We start from the raw sequence: 22,040 nt of genomic DNA, 5'->3' as shown, positions 1-22,040 counted from the left end.
GCATAATGTGACAGCATGAGAATGGGCAGAAGAGAAATTCACTAGAGTAAGGAGATAGAAGACCAAATGGAGAGTTTAGTCTTGAAAAAACAATTAAAAGATGTTTAAAAAATAGATGAGCAAAGGGAAAGTAATGTGAGTTTATACCTGTTGGCTTCTATAACTACTATTGCATTTGGGAGATTTATGATAGAAGTTTTTAAGAGAAAATTATTATCTTTACTTTAAAAGTTATGTTTTTCTCTTCAGTGGAACTGTGTCTCATATTTGAGGTTTCCATGAAAGAATACTCCCCCAGGAAAAATATTATGAAATTTTATAGGCAGCTTAAGTTCAGTTTGTGGATGTAAATATCAGGCTAAAGTATCATTTTCTGTTGTACCATTAGTGCTCAGTACTCTTCATCTGGTTGAGTTAAAAATCTCTATATCTAATTTGCAACAACAAAAGAAAACTTTAAGAAAGCAAGAAAGATATAACTTTTGTAGAATTTTTAAAAATAAAAATTATAAATTTTCGATTGTAATAAGAGGTGGCTTAGTGTAGTAGTTACGATCACAGCACCTAGATTTATCTTTGGATTTGAATCCTGACATTTCATATCTGCATTATATGGAGCAAGTTACTTAACAACTTAATTTTTTTAAAAAATATTTTTTTAATTGTTGATGGACCTTTATTTTACTTATAAATAGATTTATATAGGGTGCCGTGCCGAGAATCGAACCCCGTTCCTTACATGTGCTAGGCAAGTGCTCTACCGCTGAGCCACAACCCCAGCCCGAGACTCTCATTTTTTTACCCGTAAATTTGGCATAAAAATATTTTATAGAGTTTACTGAGTATGCAATTACATTTATTAAGGGTTAGCATAATTCCAATAACTAGTATTTAGTATTATTGATTATTTTGTGATTGTTTTTATTTCTCACTATTTCTAAACCTTATGTTAATAATTTCAGACAAAAATGTTTATATACTTGCTCATTTTGGTTAAATGTTACAATAGGTTGAAGAACTTATTGGAGAAATTAACAAGATTAAAAATGAATTATCATCACTTAAAGAAATTCATATTAAGTTTCAAGAACATTACAACAAGTTATGCTGTCAGAAAAAAGTTGAAGAATATAAGAAGTTTCAGGTAAAATTAAAATACGTTGGGGAGTACAACCTGCATCACTGATAATTTTCTCCCTGTTTTATATTTTAAGCTTTCAGTGAGTATACATATGTTGTCTGAAGTACATTTTTAGTTAACTTTTGTGTGCAGATTCTTTTTCAACTTTATGAATAAATTGTTTTTATTTTGACAGGCTCTTGATATAAATATCAAGAGTCATTTTTTAGATATGGATTTCCAGTTGTTTGGAGACACACATTTATTGAAAAGACTGTTCTTTCTACCATTATACCTTGGTACTTTCTTTGAGAATCAGTTGATCAAATATCTAAAGGTCTATTTTTGACTCTTTATCATGTTCCATTCATTAATTATATGTCTGTATTTAAGCCAATACCACATTGTCTTTATTAGTATTGCTTTAAAATGTAGTATACGTCCTTCAATTTTGTTGTTCTTTTTCAATTTTTTTTTGCTATTTTAGGCCTTTTACATTTCAATCACATTTAGAATCAGACTTAAAAAGTCTGTGGGATTTTGATAGGGATTATGTTAAATCTATAATTTGTGAAGAATTGGCATCATAACAATACTGAATCTTATAGTTAATAAACATGGTATTGCTTTTCATTTAGGGGAATATTTAAAAAAATCTCTCAGAAATGTTTGTAGTTTTTATTGTATAGATCTTTCAAATATTTGGTTAAATTTACATCTGAGTATTTCATGTTTTGGAATCCTGTTGTATTTTTTGTTTGGTTTTCCTGTTGGGTATTGGGGCTGGGGATGGAACATAGGTGTCTCATGCCATGCTAAGCACAGATTCTACCACACTATATTTTAAATTTTTGTTTTTCTAACTGTTCATTTTTTGCATAGAGAAATATAGTTGATTTTTCTACATTGACCTCATTTTAAAATTTATTGTTATAGTGGTTTAGTATAATATGTAGTATTTTTTTTTTATCTCAACAGCATTCATTAGCTAGGACTCTCTAGTACAGTGTTGAATAAAAGTTACAATACTGAGCATTCTTGCCTACTCATCTCAGATGAAGAGTATTTAATATTTCATCATTTTGTATTATTATAGCTGTTGGGATTTTTTGTTTATATTCTTTTTAAAATTTTTTTTAATTGTTGGTGTTTATTATTATTTTATTTATTTTTATATGGTGCAGAAGATGGAACCTAGTGCCCCACACATGGTAGGCAAGTGTGCTACCACTGAGTTATAACCCCAGCCCTTGTTTATATTCTTTATCAGGTTAAGAAGGTTTTCTTCTATTCCTAATTTGCTGAGCTTTTGTCATGAATGAATTTTTACCATAAATAGGTATAAAATTTTGTCAAATGCACTGGGCTCAAGAGGCTGAGGAGGAGGATCATGAGTTCAAAGCTAGCTTCAGCAAAAGTGAGGGGTTAAGCAACTCAATGAGACCCTGTCTCACTGTAAAATACAAAATTAGGGCTGTGGATGGGGTTCACTGGTTGAGTGCCCCTGAGTTCAATCCCCAGTACCCCACTCCCCCCAAAAATTTGTCAAATGCTTTTTCTGTACTTTTTTTTAAAAAAATTTATTCTTAAGTTTAGGTGGACACAATATCTTTATTTTACATTTATGTGGTGCTGAGGATCAAACCCAGTGCCTCATGCATGCTAGGCGAGCATTCTACCTCTGAGCCACAACCCCAGCCCTTCTGTATCTTTTAATGTGATCATTTTTTAAAAAAAATTCTGTTATCTATTAGTTACCTTAATTGTTTTCCAAATGTTAAAATAACCTTGCATCTTGGATAAAGTCCAATCAGTCATAATATATTATCCTTTTTATATATGACTGGATTTGAATTGTTAATGCTTTGCTAAAGATTTAGCATTGACAAACAATACTAGCCTGTAAGTTTTATTTTGTTTTCCTTACTATTTGGTTTTTGTGTCAAGAGTAATACTGGCCACTTCATAAACTGAGTTGGAAAATGTCTGTTCTTCCTATATTTCCTTGAAAAGTTTATGTAGAATTGGTATCATTTCTTTATTAATTGTTAGAATTCACCAATGAATTGGGGCTGGAATTATGGCTCAGTGGTAGAGCGCTCCCCTAGGATGGGTGGGACTCGGGTTCGATTCTCAGCACCACATAAAAATAAAGGCATTGTGTTGTGACCATCTACAAAAAAAGAAAAAAAATTCATTCTCTCTCTCTCTCTCTCTCTCTTTAAAGAAAAAAAAGAATTCACCAATGAAGCTATCTGGGCTTTTTCTTTGTGGGAATATTTTAAATGAATTAAGTATTTAAATTATTTATAGGGCTATTCAGATTATCAATTACTTATTATGGTGGTATGTAGGAAAGAGTTACCATCGCAGGCCTGAGAATGCTATTCTTAGAAAAGTTGGCCTTTGTCTGATGCTTGGAAACTTTGAGAGCATTCTCACCATTTCCTGACAAGAGTGGCTGACAGTGCCTTCACTGTTAGTATAAAAAGCTGGCCTTTTCTGGACATCTCTTTTTTTCTGGAGTCTGGAGTTTGGCATGAGCTAGGTAGAGAGTGCCCTGTAAGACCAGCCCTTCCAGAACACCTTGAGCACTAAGTCTCTAATGAGCTTCCCTGGTAGATAGCGATTCACATATGTTGTCACAATTCAGTGCTGTAGGAATTAGGCATGTCTTTTATGGCTTTACTAGGAGATGACTCTTGAAAGCTTGTACCTCGTTTTCTCTAGACTTTATTACTTCATGTGACTTTTCCTTTGCCTATTTTGTTTTTTTATCCTTTTGTTGTAATAATTTTAGCCATGAGATACTATGTATTGAATATGTATACAATATAGTGAATATAATATATAATGAATACAATATATATTGAATAATATGTTGAAAAAATATATATGTTTTCAATATTATATATTGAAGGTTGTGAGTCTTCCTAGTAAATCACTAATACTGGAAGTGATCTTGGGGACCCCCAACATAGTTTGGATAATTTTTATCTTTCAGTAAGTTTGTCCTTTCCATAAGTTGCCAAATCTATTAACTAAGAGTTACTCATAATATTCCCTATCATTATATTCTTTTGTAGATCTGCATTAATGTCTCTCATTCTTGATATTAGTAATTTGAGTCTTCTCTTTTTTTATTGATCAGTTTAGTTAGAGGTTTTACAGTTTTATTCATCTTTTTGAAAAGCAAGGCTTTGGTTTCATTGATTTTTCCTCTCATTTTTGTTTACCTGCTATTTTATTGAATTTTGCTATTAACTTTCTTATTTCTTTAATTCTGCTTACTTTGAGTTTAATTTGCTTTCCTTTTCTAGCTGCTTATTGTTAAGACTTAGAGTGATTCTTTGCCTTTCTTTTTTCTAATACGAACTTTCAAAGCTATGAAATATCCTCTAAGCACTGCTTTAGCTGTATCCTACAAATTTCAATATATATTTTCATTTTCATTCAGTTCAAAATATTTAAAAATTTTCTTGTGAAGTATTCTTTAACCCATGAATATAGGTATGACCTTTATGAAGTATGTTGTGGAATTTATAAGTACTTGAAGATTTTCCAAATATTTTTCTGATAATTTCAAATTTAATTTGACTGGTCAGAGAACAATCTATATAAGATTTTTATCATTTTAAATGTATTATGATTTTTTAAGCTAAGGATATTGTCCGTCTTGGTGAATATTTCATGTACCCCTTGAGGGGAAAAAACACATATTCTGCCATTGATATATGGAATGTTTTATAACTGTAAATTAGGGTCAAGTTGGTTGATAATTTTGTTCATATTCTATCTTTTTTTTTAAGGTACTGGGGATTGAACCTAGAGGCACTCTGCCACTCTCCCACTCACTTATATTTCCAGTCCTTTTTATTTTTTGTTTTGAGATGGATTCTTACTAAGTTGCCAAGCTGGCCTCAAACTTGCAATCCTCCTGCCTCAGCCTCTTGATTTACTGGGATTATAGGAGTGTGCCACCATGCCTGGCTATCTTGATTTTTTGTACTTGTTCTATCAATTAGTGAGAGAAGAGTTTTGAATTTTGGATTGTAACTATGAGTTTATCTTTCTCTTTCCAGTTGTCAGGTTTTTCTTTAAACATTTACTTTTTAATTGTAGGTGGACACGATACCTTTATTTTATTTTTATGTGGTGCTGAGGATTGAACCCAGTGGCTCACACATGCTAGGCAAGCACTCTACCTCTGAGCCACAACCCTAGCCCTCCAGTTGTTAGTTTTTGCTTCATCTGTTTTAAGTCTGATATTATATATATGATTCCTGATAGTTATGACAGATTTATGATTGTTATGGCTTCCTGATAATTGACATTTTGTCATTCCAAAATATCCATTTCTATCCTACTAGTGTTTCTTGTCCTGAGGTCTATTTTTTTTTATACTAATATAGTCACCCCATTTTCTGTGATTAGAGTTTGCATTATATATCTTTTTCATCTTGTTTTTAAAGGAATATTCACATTTTTTATTGAGTAATAACATGAGGAAGTCCTTCATTTTCTTTGAGAACTATTGTTTGATGATGATGATGATGATGATGATGATGATAATTATTATTATTCATTAAAGTCCCAGAGGGCACTGAGCTATATCCCTATTCCTTTTTAGTTTTTATTTTGAGGTGGGATCTCACTTATTTGGCTGAGGCTAGCCTTGGATTTGTAAACCTCTTGCCTCAGCCTCCCAATTCACTGGGGTTACAGGCATTTGCCACCACACCCATCTTGTACTTTATTATTGTGGTAAAATGTATATAATATAAAGTTTACTCTTTTAGCACATCTTTAATATGTATTATTGAATGGCCTTAAGTACATTTATAAGTGGGTATGGTTATATACCAACAAACTTATGTTTATATAAACAGACAGTGGGTTGGATTTGACCCTCTGGGCATAGTTTGTCAACTTCTTCTCTAGAGGTAAATTTATCATAGCATATTTTCAAATAATATTATGCCAAATTTGTAATATTATATCCAATTTTTGGTAAAGTAAGAAGTTTTCAATACCATATTATCATTTTCTCCTTCCTGTCTTTTGTCTTATTGTGATCATACGTTTTACTCTTCAAATTATTACCAGAACATAATTTTTTCTTTTTTTTTAAAGAGAGAGTGTGAGAGAGAGAGAATTTTTTAATATTTATTTTTTAGTTTTCAGCGGACACAACATCTTTGTTTGTATGTGGTGCTGAGGATTAAATCTGGGCCGCACGCATGCCAGGCAAGCATGATACCGCTTGAGCCACATCCCCAGCCCTCTTTTTTTTCCTTATTTTTTTCTCCCTTTTGGTACTGAGGATTTAACCCAGGAGTGCTTTACCACTAAGTCACATCCACAGCCTTTTAAATTGTATTTTTAATCTTGAGATAGGGTCTCACTAAGTTGCTTAGGACCTTGCTAAGTTGCTGAGGCTGGCTAAGTTGCCATCTTCCTGCCCCAGCCTCCAAAGTTGCTGGGATTCCAGGCATGTGCCCCTGTACCAGGCTACTCTACTTGTTATAAACCCTGTCCTAATATTGTTTTTAATTTTGGTTTATTTTTTGGAATTTTACTTTAAATAGTAAAAATTAGCCTGGCACACACCTATAATGCCAGTCACCTGTGAGACTGAATCAGCAGGAGGATCACAAGTTCAAGCCTAGCAGTGGCAACTTAGTAAGACCTTGTCTCAATAAATACAAAATATAAAGAAATAGGGATGTGGCTCAGAGGTAGAGTGCTGCTGGGTTCAATCCTCAGTACCACACATATACTCAAAAAAAAAAAAAAAAAGAAGGAAAAATAAAATAATATGTAGTTTTTTATATGCACTCCCACACTTGTCATTTCTGTCATTCTTCATTCCCATGTGTGGACCCAGTTTTCTACCAGGTAATATTTCATTCAACCTGAAGAACTTTAATGTTTCTTCTTGTACATATTTGCTGTTAAGGAATTCAAATTTTGTTTCTCTGAAAAAAGTGCCTATTTTTCCTTAATTGTAAATGATATATATTTTCATGGAATATAAAATTCTAGGTAGACAGGTTTTTTTCTCTTGTTAATTAATAATAGAAGATTCAAATTTGTTTATTTGCTTGTATTGCTTCTGGAAGGAAGACTGGGACAACTCTTGTATTTATACCCTCTCTTTATAAGTGTCTTTTACTTCTGGGTGCCTTTAAGATTACTCCTTCATGACCATTTTTAAACAATTTAATTTTGATATACCTTGGCATGATCTTTGTATATGTCTTATTTGAGACTTACTGAATTTCTTGTATCTGTAAATTCAAGGTATAGTTTTCGTCAAATTTGGAGGATTCGGGGTCATTGTTTCTCAGTTATTTCTTTCTGTCCCCCTCTTCTTTTGTGGAATTTCAGGTACACATGTTAGACTGCTTGAGGTTGTCCCACAGATTACTGAAGCTCTACTGCAAAATTTTTTCAGTCTTTTTTCTTTCTCTACACTAGTCTGTATTGTTCATTATTGGGTCTTGAAGTCCACTTTTCTTTCTAAAATGCCTAAGCTGCTACTAAGTCTAATAACTTTTTATTTCAGATACTATACATATCATCTCCAGAATTTCCATTTGATTCTTATTTTGGGTATCTTTAATTTTTCGACAGACTGTGCAGTTTTCTACAGCTCTTTTTCTTCATAGTTTCCTCACCTTGAGTACTTTGCCTCACAAATTGAGGCCACCTCAGCTTCTCCTAACTCTGATCTCTGGGATCTCTCTTCTCAAATAAGCAAGACTATCTTGATTTATACCTACCCTCTCCCTCCCCCGGGGCTGTAATGTAAAAAATATCCCTAGGAAGTAAACTTGAAGAATGATAGGGTTCATCTTTGTTAAAATTTGGATCTGGAATGTCCTCCAAAGGCTTATGTGTTGAAGGCTTGATACCCACCTGGTGGTGCTGTTGAGAAGTGTGGAGACTTTAGAAAGTGGGCAGAATGGGAGGAGATGGGCTACTAGGGTTCATCCTTGAAGTCTGTGTCTTGTCCCCTGCCTCTCTTTCCTTCTTATCCTCATCCCTTTTCCCATCGCTCCTTACCAGCTGCCATGAGGTGAGTAGTTCTGTTCTGCTGTGTGTTCCCCATCATGACAGTCTGCCCTAATACAGGGCTCTAGTGATGGGGCCACATAATCAGGGACTGCAACCTCTGAGACCAGGAGCCAAAATAAATCTTTCATCCTTTAAGTTAATTTTCTCAGGTGTTTTGTCACAGTGATGGAAAGCTAACGAACAAAATCTTTAAAGACAGGCAGAAAGCAGACTAAAGAGAGCTGAACAGTCCATTCGTAGAAGTTTGTTCTTACCTCTTTTTTTGGGTTTTAAGCAGAGGAGTAAAGTGATCAGATTTACTGTTTTGAAAGATGATTTTAGTGATGATATATATGGAGAGACTAGAATGAGATGAGACTAAAGATGTGGCAAGTTGGAGAACACTGCAATAGTGCAGGCAGATTTGTTTTGGCAGCATTCAGGACTGAACCCAGAACCCTGCATGTGCTAGGCAAGCACTCTGCCGCTGGGCCAGACCCCAGCCCTTTTTATTTTTAGTTTGAGACAGGATTTCGCTAAGCTACTAAGGCTGGCCTTGTATTTGCTATCCCCCTATCTTAGCCTCTCAAGTAACTGGGATTATAGGTGCGTGCCACTATTCCTGGCTCCAGAGAGAGATATTATCTTTCTCTGAATCATTATTTTTAAAATTTGTTCTAATTAGTTATACATGACAGTAGAAGATAATATTTTAATATTAAGATAATATTTTAATATTCATAAATACAGGTTGAGAGTGGTGAATGGCAAGTAATTCTTTTTTTAATATATATTTTTTTTAGTTGTAGATGGACACAATATCTTTCTTTCTTTATTTTTATGTGGTGCTGAGGATTGAACCCAGTGCCTCATGCATGTAAGGCAAGTGCTCTACCACTGAGCTACAACCCCAGCCTGGCAAGAAATTCTTATACCATCTGATTGTTTATAGAAATGAATACAAACTTTCATTCATAAATAAATCTTTCAGCATCCATTTACTTTCAAATTGAAAATAGCTCTTTTATCAGATCTTAAGTAATGTTTTCATTTTAAGAAATGTAGACAATGTAGAAATTTTAGAATATGAAAATGAGTGCTCCCTTCAGCAGCACATATACTAAAATTGGAATGTTACAGAAAAGATTTGCATGGCCTTGCACAAGGATGGCATGCAAATTCATGAAGCATTCCATGTGTTTGTAGGAATGTTAGTAGAATGAATCAGACATTATTACCCTTTGTGCATACGATTACATGACTTGTGTAACTCTATATCATGTTCAACCAGACAAATGAGAAGTTATACTCCACTTATGTCTGATGTGTCAAAATGATTCTACTGTCATGTGTAACTAATTAGAACAAACTAAAAAATAAAATATGAAAATGAAGGTCATTCATAATATCACCTCCAGAAATAATAATTGCTGAAGTTTTGATAGATGAACCTTCCAAGAATTTTTCTATACATGTGTTCATATAGAAATAAACACACAAATATTCATATAAGATACTTTAAAAATTAAGATAATATTTTTGTGATATTTTGTAGTCCTTTTTATTTATCAGTTTCTTTTGTTGTGGTAAAATATATAATACAAAGTGTGCCATTTTAAAGTGGCTACACTTAAACTTAAAATTCAGTGGCATTAATTACATTTGCAATGTTATGCAACCATCATTGCTGTCTTACTTCCAAAACATTTTCATCACTTCAAACAGAAATTTTGTAACCATTAAACAATAAATCCCCATGCTCCCCTCACCCCATTTTTGGTACTCTCTCATCTACTTTCTGACTCTAATTTGCCTATTCTGTATATTTTATGTAAGTAGAATCATATAGTGTTTATATAGTATTTATCTTCTTGTTCTAGCTCATTTCAATCGGCATAATGTTTTCAAGCTTCATCCTTTGGTAGCCTGTATTAGAACTTCACTCCTTTTATGGTAGAATAGTACTCCACTGTATGGGTGTACCAAATTTTGTTTATTCATAACCACTACAAGTTTCCTTCTAGGATCTCAAAACTAATATATATGAAAACCAGGATGTGCACCCATATTTATCCAACCACACTGTTTCTGGTAACTACCATAATATTTTTCTCAATTTCCTTTGTAAGAGTCTCTTCTTCTGTCTTTCCCTTGGAAGACTTCATCAGCAATATTTAAAAAATATTTTTTTTAATTGTAGTTGGACACAATACCTTTATTTTATTTATTTATTTTTATGTGGTGCTAAGGATCGAACCCTGCGCCTCACATGTGCTAGGCAAGCGCTCTACCTCTGAGCTACAACCCTAGCCCCTTCATCAGCATTTTATCCTTTGTCCTTTTTATTCGCCCCTCAAAATACCCCCATCTTCAATTGCTGTGCACCTGCTGTTAATTTTCAGATCTACATCTGCAGGTCATTTTTATCTCTTAAGTTCACATTCATAATCTAATATTAATTTCACATCACCACTGTAATTGTATTACTAACTCTTCAAATTAAACAGGTTCAAACTGAATTTGTATTTTCATCAGATCTGCTACTCCTGCTTTCTAGTAGCTCAGTGACTGACATCCCAGTCACTTAGTTACACAATGTAAACTTTTTGAGTAATTTAACTTCTCTCTCAATCCTCACATTTAAATGTTGACCAAATCTTATTGCTGTTAGTTTATAATGATTTAAGAGACTATTGATCACTCTTCCTCTATACTGGTATCACCTAGACTACTATGGCACTCTCCGATGCATCTCTCTGCCTCAGGTACTGTCTCCCTTTTATTGTTTCTCAGATTTCTAGGTGCAACCTATCAGTGATTCATGAAAAATTGACTAGTGGTTTGTGCTAAAAATAAAGTAGCATAGAAAACATCAGTGTATCATAGGAAATATTTTGGTATACTCACTGAGTTATAAACATTCTCGTGGCTGGTTTTAGTTAATGAAGTTTGGGGATATTAATCCATTCTTACATTGCAGCCAGAGTGCTCTTTCTGATCAGATCATGTTATTCACTCCTTGCTTAAAAGTTCTTCAGTGACTTCTCCGTGTCTTCCTGGTAAGGTTGGAACTCCTTAGCACGCAACATGTTTAAGGGTTTTTTGTTTAAATAGTATAAAGTAAGTTTGTCTGGTTTTCAAATAGAAATTGATGAATAGTTGAGTTGAAATACAGATTCCTCTTCTCTCAACAAAATTTGCCCAATTGTTTTATACTTTTTAACAATTTTTTTTTACATTGAAGGACTCTCTTTCATTTTACAATAGAATGTTCCAGAAATAAATAATGAAAACAGTGAAAGAACTAAAAAATCAGAAAATGCCATCATACAGAAATACAATTCTGGGCAAGAAATAATGGAAGAAAATACTAAGAGTTTTTATTCAGATGTTGAAGATAGAGAAGAGGAGGAAAAGAAAGACCTACCTATAGAAGAAATCATCACAGAAGGTAACCATAAAATTAAGGTTAATTCTAACTTGTGTATTGAGATTCCCTCCCCTCCACAAAGGAACTGCTAAAGCACCATGCAGGGCCCTCTATGGAATTTGAGGGAATATTGATTATAGTCTTTGCTTTGAGGACCACATAGGATAGTCTTTTCATTTGCATATGTCAAGAAAACAAGCAACCTTCAAACAGTCAATATTTATCAATAGTTTTGGGAAAGGGTACTATTTCTGCCTCTCCTCATTTCTTATTCCTTGACCTATTTTTGCATTCTTATTTTGCCTTCATTTCTTTGAGAATGTTCTCTGGGTCACCAATAGCTTTCTGATGAATGACTAGTGCACTTTTCTTAATTCAAATGACCCTCTTTATTGAAATTATTTACTAATGCTTCCATTTTGAAAATAGTTGTTTAAAGATGGTACTGATTGAAGGTGAACAACCACTTGGTGGAGATGTTGGAGAAAGAATGGACTAAAAAGGCCCTTCAAGACCTTAAATTTAATTCTAGATTATTTTATCTATACTTAAGATTTGTTATCTATGGTTAGAACACAGAGGAATAAAATTAATGTCTTGGTCAAGTAGATATCCTATTCATTTGCTCAGAACTCTTCCAGAATTTAAAAATATTTATAGGGTAGTGAATAAAAAAGTGACAGTTGTTAGATTCAAAGAAGGCAGTTTCTTCTGCACAATTGCTGGACTGGGTATAGTAGAAATTAGAGTGTAACCTATCAGAATAGATTAATTTTTATCAGCTCTGTGTTTATAAGATTGTGTTATGTGTCCAAACAACAATAGATAAGAGATATAAAAAAAAACCATGTTGTAGCACCCCAGCTTACTTCCCCTTTCTTTAAAAAAATACTTTTGCTGTTATATAATAAAAATTCAATAGAGAAAAGTTGAATAGGTAGCATCTAAATATATGCTTGTTATACTAAAGAGAACTCAATATTTATGTAAAATTGACATTGTTATGTTTGTGTAATTATTGGTCAGTAAAATAAGGATAAATGTTTTTACAAATACTGGTGATACATGTTTTATAAAAGCATTAGTATATAAAATAAAATTTAACTGTGTCTTCATCATGACAGGTTTACAGCTTTTTGAAAAAAGTGTCAAGAATGAAATTGATACTACTGTCTCTCAGGATGAAAATCAAAGTGAAATCTCCCTAAGCAAAGCCCTCTACCTAGATAAAGATGTAATTAGTCAAAAACAAACTGTGAATGTTACTCACTGTAGAGAATCAGTTACTGCAGAAATAAAATACAAGGTAGTCGTGGAAAAAGACAATGAATGTACAGAATTTAAAGCACAAAATAATCCACTTTTAGTGGTGGATCTATCAACAGAAACCAAAAAAATACCCTTAGAAAGAATGGAAGGATTAGATCTTCATCACACAGATATACATCTGGAAATTGAAAATAACAGAGCCTCGTTTAACAGTGTTGTAAATGAGACAGCTTGCAATAGGAATAATAAAGAAGTTTCTGAACATAAACCATTTGAACAACAATTCAGATTGCACCTGGAGACTCAAGAAAATGCTACAGGGAAGGAAATTATTAATAGCGCCCAAACCAAAACAGATTTAGATTCATCTCCAGATATAAAAATGATTCCTGGTCAGTGTGAGAAGTATAGTTCACAGGATTCAAGTCATATTATATTAGATGATAAACAGTGTAAAATAAAACAAATACAACTATTCAATAAAAAAAGTGAATACAGCATATTACCTTTTAAACAAACTTCAAATATTCAGCAAATATGTCAAGATACTTCAGAGAAAACTGAACTTATTCCTCCCTGTGATGTAGTAATCAACCATCTCATTTCATCTGCTGCCTTCGGTGATAATGTGAAAGCACTTAAGAATACAGATAACAGTATTAATATTACACCTACATTGGAGAAATTCAGCTCAATCCCCGGAGAAAGAGTTGTGTGGAAAAATATGAATGATATGAAAAATCATCAATTTAAGAACTGTTTGGGATATTTAGAAAACAATATCACCATTTCCCATCTTCAGGTTAATGATGAGAATAGTCATACTTCACAAGCTAAAGATTTCAAAACTGATGTTCATATGAAAACTTCCAAAGAAATACAGTTTTCCATTGAGAGTCAGATTGATGAGAATCAGATAACTGAAGTCACAAAAAATGACCTCTTCTTTTTTGTAAATGTGAACGAAACACAGCATATGTTGTTAAATAACACAGAGAAAAAAGAGTCATTAAATGGCATAGTTTCAGGAAAAATGTACAGTGAAGGTCAGCTGGAAGAATCAGATTCATTTCACATAAAGCCATCTGGTGATTTAGTAAACAGAAGTGGAAGGTCAACCTTTGATCTTTTCACTTCAGATAAAAAAACTGAGAAAACTCCAGTGTACACGAATTTTTTAGACCCTGATCCTTGGTCAAAAGTAAATCAAACTGAGAGTCAAACAGTGAACACTTCAACTTCTAGCATTCCTTTGTTGCTGAAAGAGAGACCAGTAGGTCCAACAGAAAATAAAACGAGAGTTTCAATGACCATTTGTGAAAAAGCTGGTATGGATGATGACAGAAAGGATATTGGACCGGGTAAGAAAATAGGTTATATTTTAATTCCCCAAATTTGTTTTACTAATTATTATTCTTTATTAAGTCTCTAAAAAGACTGTGTTCAATGAAAATGATTTTGCCCCTAAGCTAATATACTGCAAACACATAGATATGTAAAAGCAGGAAAGATTTTATTTAAATGTAAGTGGGCTTCTTTTAACCTTGTACAGTATTATTAATGTACAATCACATTTGGAAATTTTTTTAAAGTTTTTTTTTTCCTACCATTATCAAGAAAAGCAAAAACAACCAACAGTTCTGAGTCATTAATTTTAAATTAGGAATAACTACCTAATCTGATTTTTTACTTTTTAGAGCAAATGAATTTAGTGACTAAGGGTTCTGACAATGTGCATGTTTACTCCTTTTCTCTCTATACTCTCAGCATCCTTAAAGATTTCCTTCCCAAGAAAAGGGATCTCATGAGAATAGAAGAGAGACCAGTAGTGTAGAGGAAGGGAATCAGTGGGAAGGAGGGCAAGCAGAGGTACTGGGGAATTAAATTGACCAAATTGAAGTTATGTGCATGTATGAATGTCATAATGAATCCGGTTATTATTCATAATTATTATGCACCAATAAAAAATTTTAAAAACTTCTTTCCCTCAAAACCACATTATAATTTCTATGTCAGTTTCATCTCCTAGTTTTCTCCTTTCCTTCAGTTTTTCTAATATCTGTTCCTTTAGCACCACCACAAATTCATTTTGTTCTTCTCATTTTATAAGCAAGTGAAGCATCACAGTTTATATTATTGCTATCAGTCACTCTTTAAACACTTATGTACCTGTTATGTTCAAATTTAAACACCTTTCAGAGCAGAGGGGCTGTTTTATTCCTAAAAATAAGCACATGAAGTGACATGGTGTCCAAGTTTTGCTTTAAAATACTCTAGGAAAAAAGTAGGAGGGAGCTGTTAGATGAACTTACATTACTTAATATTGATGTTGAAGTTGGTTGTAGGTACATTGAGGTTCACATAATCAATGTGTTTTTCATAGTTTTAATATTTAAAAACATGCTAAGAATAGGTAGTATATAAACACTTATGTACCTGTTATGTTCAAATTTAAATAAATTGAAGATAAAAGCAATAATTTGTAATTATGAGAAAAAATGTTTGCTAATAGCTATCTCATAAAGTTGTCAAGAGTGTTAAAAAAAAGAAATTCTATAAGTTTTGCTTGTTTGTTTTTGGTACTGGGGTTGAACCCAGGGGCACTTTACTATTGAGCTATATCCCCATCCCTTTTTGTCTTTTTTAAATATTTTTTTATTTGTAGTTGAACACAATACCTTTATTTTATTTATTTTTATGTGGTGCTGAGGATAGAACCCAGGGCCTCGCACATGCTAGGTGAGCACAATACCTCTGAGCCACAACCTCAGTCCCTATCCCCATCCCTTTTTAATTTATATTTTGAGATGGAGTCTTGCTAAATTGCCCCGGCTGGCCTTGAACTTGCAATCCTCCCGCCTTGGCCTCTTGATTACAAGCATGCAGCAGCACACAGAAAACTGGGTTTAACAATGTACATTTAGACCCATTAAAGAAATGTATATTACAAGGAAATCCTGCTTTTTATGGTCTCAGATTAAACAGGTTTCTTTTACAAAGCAAACTGAGAAAAAAATTTAAATAATATTTGGGGATTAAAACCAAAATAATCACACCTTTACTAGCACCAGTAGGAAGGAATGTAGAGGAAAACAGAAAACACCAAAATACTATATAACCTCATTTCCCAAACTGTCATTTTTTTAATATAATAAAAGTTTACTTCATATTCTATTGAGTTAGTCAATTGCTGCTTTAGGGTCTGATGTAACACTTTCTATTTTTTCAGAGGTTCTTTCCTCTTAAGTTACATTTCAGTTATATTAGATATTAAGGAGAAATGTCTAGCATTCTGTAGAAATTGAACTTGTAAAATACTCATTAAATACTGTTCTCTTCTAATTTTTACTGTTGATTTATTTAACCTGTGTATTAAAGCCCATCGATCTCTTTTTTAAATAGCCTTTTTGAGGGCTTGTTACTACAACCAGTTTCTTCAAATTAGTTTATCAATCTGGCACTGAGCTTGTTCAAACTTAAAATGGTCATTTTATAAATGTTTATGTGTGTGTGGGCAACGTAGTAATGGGGGAAGGGAAGCTAGCATTTTAGAAGTTGTTTTATTTTAGAAGGTATTTATACCACCTTATTTTTTATGTGAAATTATAGTGATTAGGTTTTATAAAGGAGCAATAATAAAATCTTGTTTTGTGAAATGAAATGCTTAGTGTAAGAGGAAAGTCTAGGAAAACTATAAGATTCATAGTAAAGAGAAATTGTTGCTTTTTAAATACAAAAGCACAGGATGAGAGAGAAAGTTCAGTCACTAAAATGAGTGCCTAGAGAATAAAATTCAGTTGTTGCCATTTCCTCTTTGTCAATCAGATACTACCACCATTAACAGAGTTGCTGACACTTTGAATAACTGGAGTATCCATCCAGATCCCAAGGGAGAGCCCAGTGAAGAGAGGAATGCAACTGCAAAGACTTTTTATGATTCCTCTTTTCCCACAGAACATGTAAGTCAATTAAAAATATTGCCGAGCAGACCTTAGTGAGCTAATTCTACAGATATGTGTAGAACTGTATGCATCTGGATGCTTTAAGACCTAACTGATCTCCAAAATAATATCAAGAGGGCAACATGGCACCATTTTTCACAATTAAGGTTGATAGAAAACAGCAGGAAAAAGTCACAGTGTATAAATCAAATAGATACAATCCAGCCTGTTTGGGGAAGGAGAGGATGAGGCATCATACTATGTACTTCTACTTTTTAGTCACTTAAGTTTAGAAATAGTGACATTTTAGTGTTTAAGTTTTATAATAAAGACTCTTAAAAATAAGCTAAGCAAGTCTAGTTTTTAATAATGCCTTGTTTAGTTTATATTATCTTTGGAAACAGAAAAAAATAGAATACAGTGTAAAAGTATAAAATATCCATAATGTGATGATAGTAAGTATGAATCTATATACTGAAGTTATTTGTACAGCTCATATGGTTCCCAGGAGTCCATTTGTCATAAAGAAAAGCAACTAACTACAGCTGACAGGTTATTTGGTTAAATTTATTAAGTTCTATATCTTGTGCAGAACTTTAGCAAAAAGTCTGTACTGTTCAAGTCTTAAAAGACAAGTACAACTGACAAAGATGATCTAAAATGTTATTTATAAACAACCAACTGCACAATGAGATTTTAAAGTTACTGTATATTTTATATTTGAGAGACAGCTTTCTCTTTAGCATGTACAAAAAAACCATAGCACTAACACATCCTTAATAAGTAACAACTTTTAACAATGTACTTTATTAATTGGAGAACCTCAAATGAGATAGCATAATTCTTCTTTGGCAGAGCTGAAACAAAAAATCAGATCTGTCCTTTTTCTTCCTAATTAGTTATATATGACAGCAGAATGCATTTCAACTTTTCACATTTTAGAAACTGGAAAACAGCAGTCTAATTTCAGGTTGGTGTGTACAAGTATGTATTTATAACAGAGATCAGTAAATCTGGCACTGGAAAACCTAGGTTCTGGTCTTGGTCAATTGGATAAGTCAGAGTTAAAGCAAAAAGGAAGCTAGAGAGCAAAGCTAGATACCCTGTTGCTAATTAGATCAAAACCACAATATGGGCTGGGGTTGTGGCTCAGAGGTAGAGCGCTCACCTACCATGCGTGAGGCACCAGGTTCAATCCTCAGCACCTCATAAAAAAATAAAAACAAAGATATTGTGTCTACCTATAACTAAAAAATAAATATTAAAAAAAAAAACCCACATTCTACCTTCAAACATCTTAGGGGATGATGAAAAATTCACAATTTCCTTCAAAGTCCATTTTTATAAGTAACCTAATACGGAAGTTCTTTGTGTCTAATTCCTAGTTTTCTTCCTGCAATTAATGTTATTTTTAAAAATTTACATTTGTAGAATTTATAACCTTTTGAAAGAAACATTCCCACAACATCCTGTAAGGTAAATACATTCTTTTTTCTATTTTGCAGATGAGGAAACAGTGATATAAAAAGTAAAATTATTTTCCAAGGTCATTGAGACATTATCTGCAGTGAATCTATGCTAGATGTCTTGGCTCTTAATCAAATGTTGAATTACACTTTTTCAACTTTCATAATAGAAAAATTTCTTCTCAAAAATACTGGTACATGGAGCTGGAGTTGTGGCTCAGTGCTCTAAGCACTTGCCTAACATGTGTGAGGCACTGGGTTCAATTCTCAGCACATGTAACATGGGACAAAATCAAAGTAAATCTTCCTAGTAAGTTAAAACAGTACAGCAAAGCTACACCCATTCCTTTACATATGCTGCTTCTGCACTGCAATGACAGGATTAGGCAGTTGTGAAAAGTCTACAAAGCTCAAAATATATATTATCTGATTCTTGGCAGGGAAAAAGTTTGCCAAATCTATTGTAAATGAACACAAATGAATTTTGTATTTATAGCCAGAAAAGGAAAACAATTTTTATGTTTTAACATTTTTATACACTCTTCATACCAATTTTGTTAAATTTAGGAGCGAATCCACTTTTCCATATGGCTTTAGAGCAACTTGAAAAGATACAATTTTTTTGTTCTTATTCTTGGATTTAGGTTGGTAGTGTGCTATAATCTTTATCACATCCAGGAATGAGGATGGAGAGAGGATTCAGAGCTATATATTTTATTCATTCAATTCTGAGGCTGAAATAAAAGGACTAGTACCAAGCTAGGGGAAATGTTAAGGGTAGGAGGTAATAAATTGCTAAAAAAGAAGGGAAAGAGCAAAGAAATGTGCCAACATGTGGAACTAAAATTATTGCAGTTGGCGGTAGAAACCTCTTATGCTATATAGGACAGGCTAAGTGCAAAAAACCTTAATCTGTATTTTGTTCCTGTAGAGCCAATCCCTGTTCTTACCCCTCCCACCAAGAGGGTTGCTAAAAACAGATCTGTCCTTCCTTTCCATTATCATCAAGATAAAAAGTAATAAAAGAATCAGGATTTGGAGAAATCGCTAATTTGTGCTCCAGATGCCAAAAGTACCAAGCATTTTGGGCCATTTAATCACACAGCTCAACAATCATTTTACTTCAAGATTAGATTTAGATTTTACCTATCTTTCCTTATCTTGTCTATCATATGGGTCACTTAGAATCCATTTTGATCTGATGGAAGTATACTGAACACATATTATCAGACCATTATCAGAAATATACTCATCTATGAACATGTTTATTCCATACTACTCATTCTTTCCAGTAATAGCATCTGGGAGGTAAAAGAAACTGATGAGAAAACTGAGGACCATAAAAATTGGAATGACTTGTCTATGGTCTCTTAGTGACCTTGACCCTTTTCAAAGAACATTAGCAATTAGACAAATACAAAAGTATCAACCCCAAAATCAGAGGCAAGGCTTAGAGGGGACTGGTAGAATTTTTCAGGGAGCCAAACAGAGCACTCTCTTAGGGAATGGTGGTTAAATTCTAACATTTAAGCTCATGTAAAAAATATTTCACAATGAAAATGATGTTAATGCCACTTTTACCAATAAAACTGAAAAAAGGTTTTTTAAAAAAAATTTTCAGTTGTAGATGGACACAATAACTTTTTTTTTTTTAATCTTTTAGTTGTGAATGGACCTTTATTTTATTTATTTATATGTGGTGCTGGGGATCGAACCCAATGCCTCATGCGTTCTAGGCAAGCACCCTACCACTGAGCCTCAACCCCAGCCCTGGAAAAGATTTTAATGTAAAGCAATACTCAGATTTTTGATAAGAATTTATGAACAAATGATACTAATTATAGCCTGATCTACAGTTTCAGTGTCCAAAAATGGATTAAATATGGAACAATGGGACAGAAACATCTTCTTAAAAGACTTTAAAGAACAGGAGGAGGGCTGGGGATGTGGCTCAAGTGGTAACGCACTCGTCTGGCATGCGCAAGGCGCTGGGTTCGATCCTCAGCACCACATAAAAATAAAATAAAGATGTGTCCACCGAAAAACTGAAAAATAAATATTAAATATTAAAAAATTCTCTTTAAAAAAGAAAAAAAAAAGAACAGGAGATGATAAAATGCTTTTCAACACAGCTATGTAAACTGATAAAAATATGATCTAAGTCTAAAAAGATCAGTACATTTACATCAAAATATGTAATGGTGATTGGGCTCTTAGGTGATTTGAATGTTAACTCATATTTCTAAAATACTCATTATTTCCCTGATAATAACAAAATAACACAGTAACTATTATCTTAAAGCCATTTAATATTCCCTTTGAATAGAAGATTTTATCTAGTAATGTATGTGAAGACCAAAGATTCTTTTCCATGAAATTACCTCAATCTTATTTTTAAGAGGCATAAACTGCAAATAATGTAAACATTCAATTGAAGAATTGTACAGGGACTATTTTGCAGCCACTTAAAGAGTTATTCATGAAAAATTTAAGACCCAGAAAACTGCTCACAGAAGAAAAGCAAAATAGAAAATTCTACAGAACAATCAATATGCTAAAACCAGAAAAAAGAACGGCATAAACAATACCCAAGTATTGACAGGTTTCTTTGGGCAATGGATTAATGATTTTAAGTTTTTTGTTTTTTTTTTAAATACTTTTGTCCATTTTCTGAACATCCAGTATTTTATCAGGGGGAAAAAAATCTTTAAAACAAAAGTTATTTTTTAAACACAGTATAAATATGGCATGTCCTGGAGACATGCCAACTTCAAAAATACCTCATTCCTCTTTCCTGTTTCTTCAACAATAGTACACTGAAGCATGAGAGGAAACATGAAAAGGCAGTTTTTATAGGTTGTTTCTGTCTGAATTTTTATTTTCTGCTAGCTTTGATGAAAGACATTTGAAAAGGATATAGAAGATCAAACTAATTTTTACCTCATAATTTTTTAAAATACCTTCCACCATAAACTCAAGACCTTTTAGAAAATAATTGTGGTATCCTTGGAATATCTTATATTTTGAAGAGGTACTATATATTGTATTGTACCAATATTATTAAAGTAATTGTAAATCAGCATGAAAACCTTGGCTTTTATCATCTAATGTAATTGCAGAGGCTAAAAGGATTCTTTATAAAAAGTCATTTGTAAAATTTAAATGGTAAAACAGACTTATCTTTCCTAGGTCAAAGCAAAGCCTCTGCTTTCCACTGTGCTACAAAGCCATTTTCAGGCAATCAAGGTCAAAGATGCTCCTGATCTGGCTGCCCTTTCTGGTATCGACAACTGGAAGAGCCTCATGACAAATCAGATAACTGAAAAGTTTTTAAGCTTAGAAAATGGCAACCAATTCAAAAAAAGAAAAGCTGAAGAGATGTTTGAAAAGATAGATTAAGTGAAGTTAACAGATACTTTAAGTAGTGAAATGAAACTGGAACACTGGCACGGTTAATTACCAGAATAAAATAACTTACACCTAAAGCTTTACAGTTGTCTTCCAACTTTGTTTCTGTCGTTATTAAAATTGTATGTTATCTGGTTCTGCAAATACACCATTTAAGATAGCTGCCTTTATTTTGCAGTTTGCTCTTAAGCACCCAATTAACTTTAACTTCAAACTTTTGTCTTCCCTTCTCTATGTATTTCTTTCAAAGTGCTGCTTGTTCCTTTAGTATTCTTCCTTACAGAACTTAGGTCATTATATATAAAAAACAAAGTGACCCTTTATAATGTGTTACTTTCTATCCTCTG

At 33.0% G+C, this 22,040-nt stretch overlaps 1 protein-coding gene, 1 long non-coding RNA gene and 1 other non-coding gene across 3 annotated transcripts in view; 2 read left to right on the top strand and 1 right to left on the bottom strand.

Annotated features, from left to right (window-relative positions):
* The window catches only part of Ccdc73 (coiled-coil domain containing 73), a 123,519-nt gene extending 101,641 nt beyond the window's left edge, over positions 1–21,878 (top strand). Inside the window, exons 13-17 of the mRNA XM_015504950.2 lie at positions 1,010–1,144; positions 11,447–11,630; positions 12,734–14,239; positions 16,704–16,837; positions 21,475–21,878. Coding sequence (XP_015360436.2) covers positions 1,010–1,144; positions 11,447–11,630; positions 12,734–14,239; positions 16,704–16,837; positions 21,475–21,684 — 2,169 coding nt within the window. The 3' untranslated portion in view covers positions 21,685–21,878. The remainder of the gene's footprint in view (positions 1–1,009; positions 1,145–11,446; positions 11,631–12,733; positions 14,240–16,703; positions 16,838–21,474) is intronic.
* Positions 7,585–21,698, bottom strand: LOC125612091. Its single transcript, XR_007342396.1, has 3 exons — positions 19,432–21,698; positions 7,902–7,912; positions 7,585–7,596 (listed from the first exon to the last, which is right to left on the bottom strand). It is a non-coding gene; the product is annotated as an uncharacterized LOC125612091 (long non-coding RNA).
* On the top strand, positions 9,276–9,381 carry LOC125612218. Its single transcript, XR_007342552.1, has one exon. It is a non-coding gene; the product is annotated as a U6 spliceosomal RNA (small nuclear RNA).
* Positions 21,879–22,040: the final 162 nt, after the last annotated feature.

The sequence above is a fragment of the Marmota marmota genome, unplaced genomic scaffold, assembly GCF_001458135.2.
Source record: "Marmota marmota marmota unplaced genomic scaffold, marMar, whole genome shotgun sequence".
Taxonomy (NCBI): Eukaryota; Metazoa; Chordata; class Mammalia; order Rodentia; family Sciuridae; genus Marmota; species Marmota marmota.
This window is presented reverse-complemented; position numbering and strand designations above follow the sequence as displayed.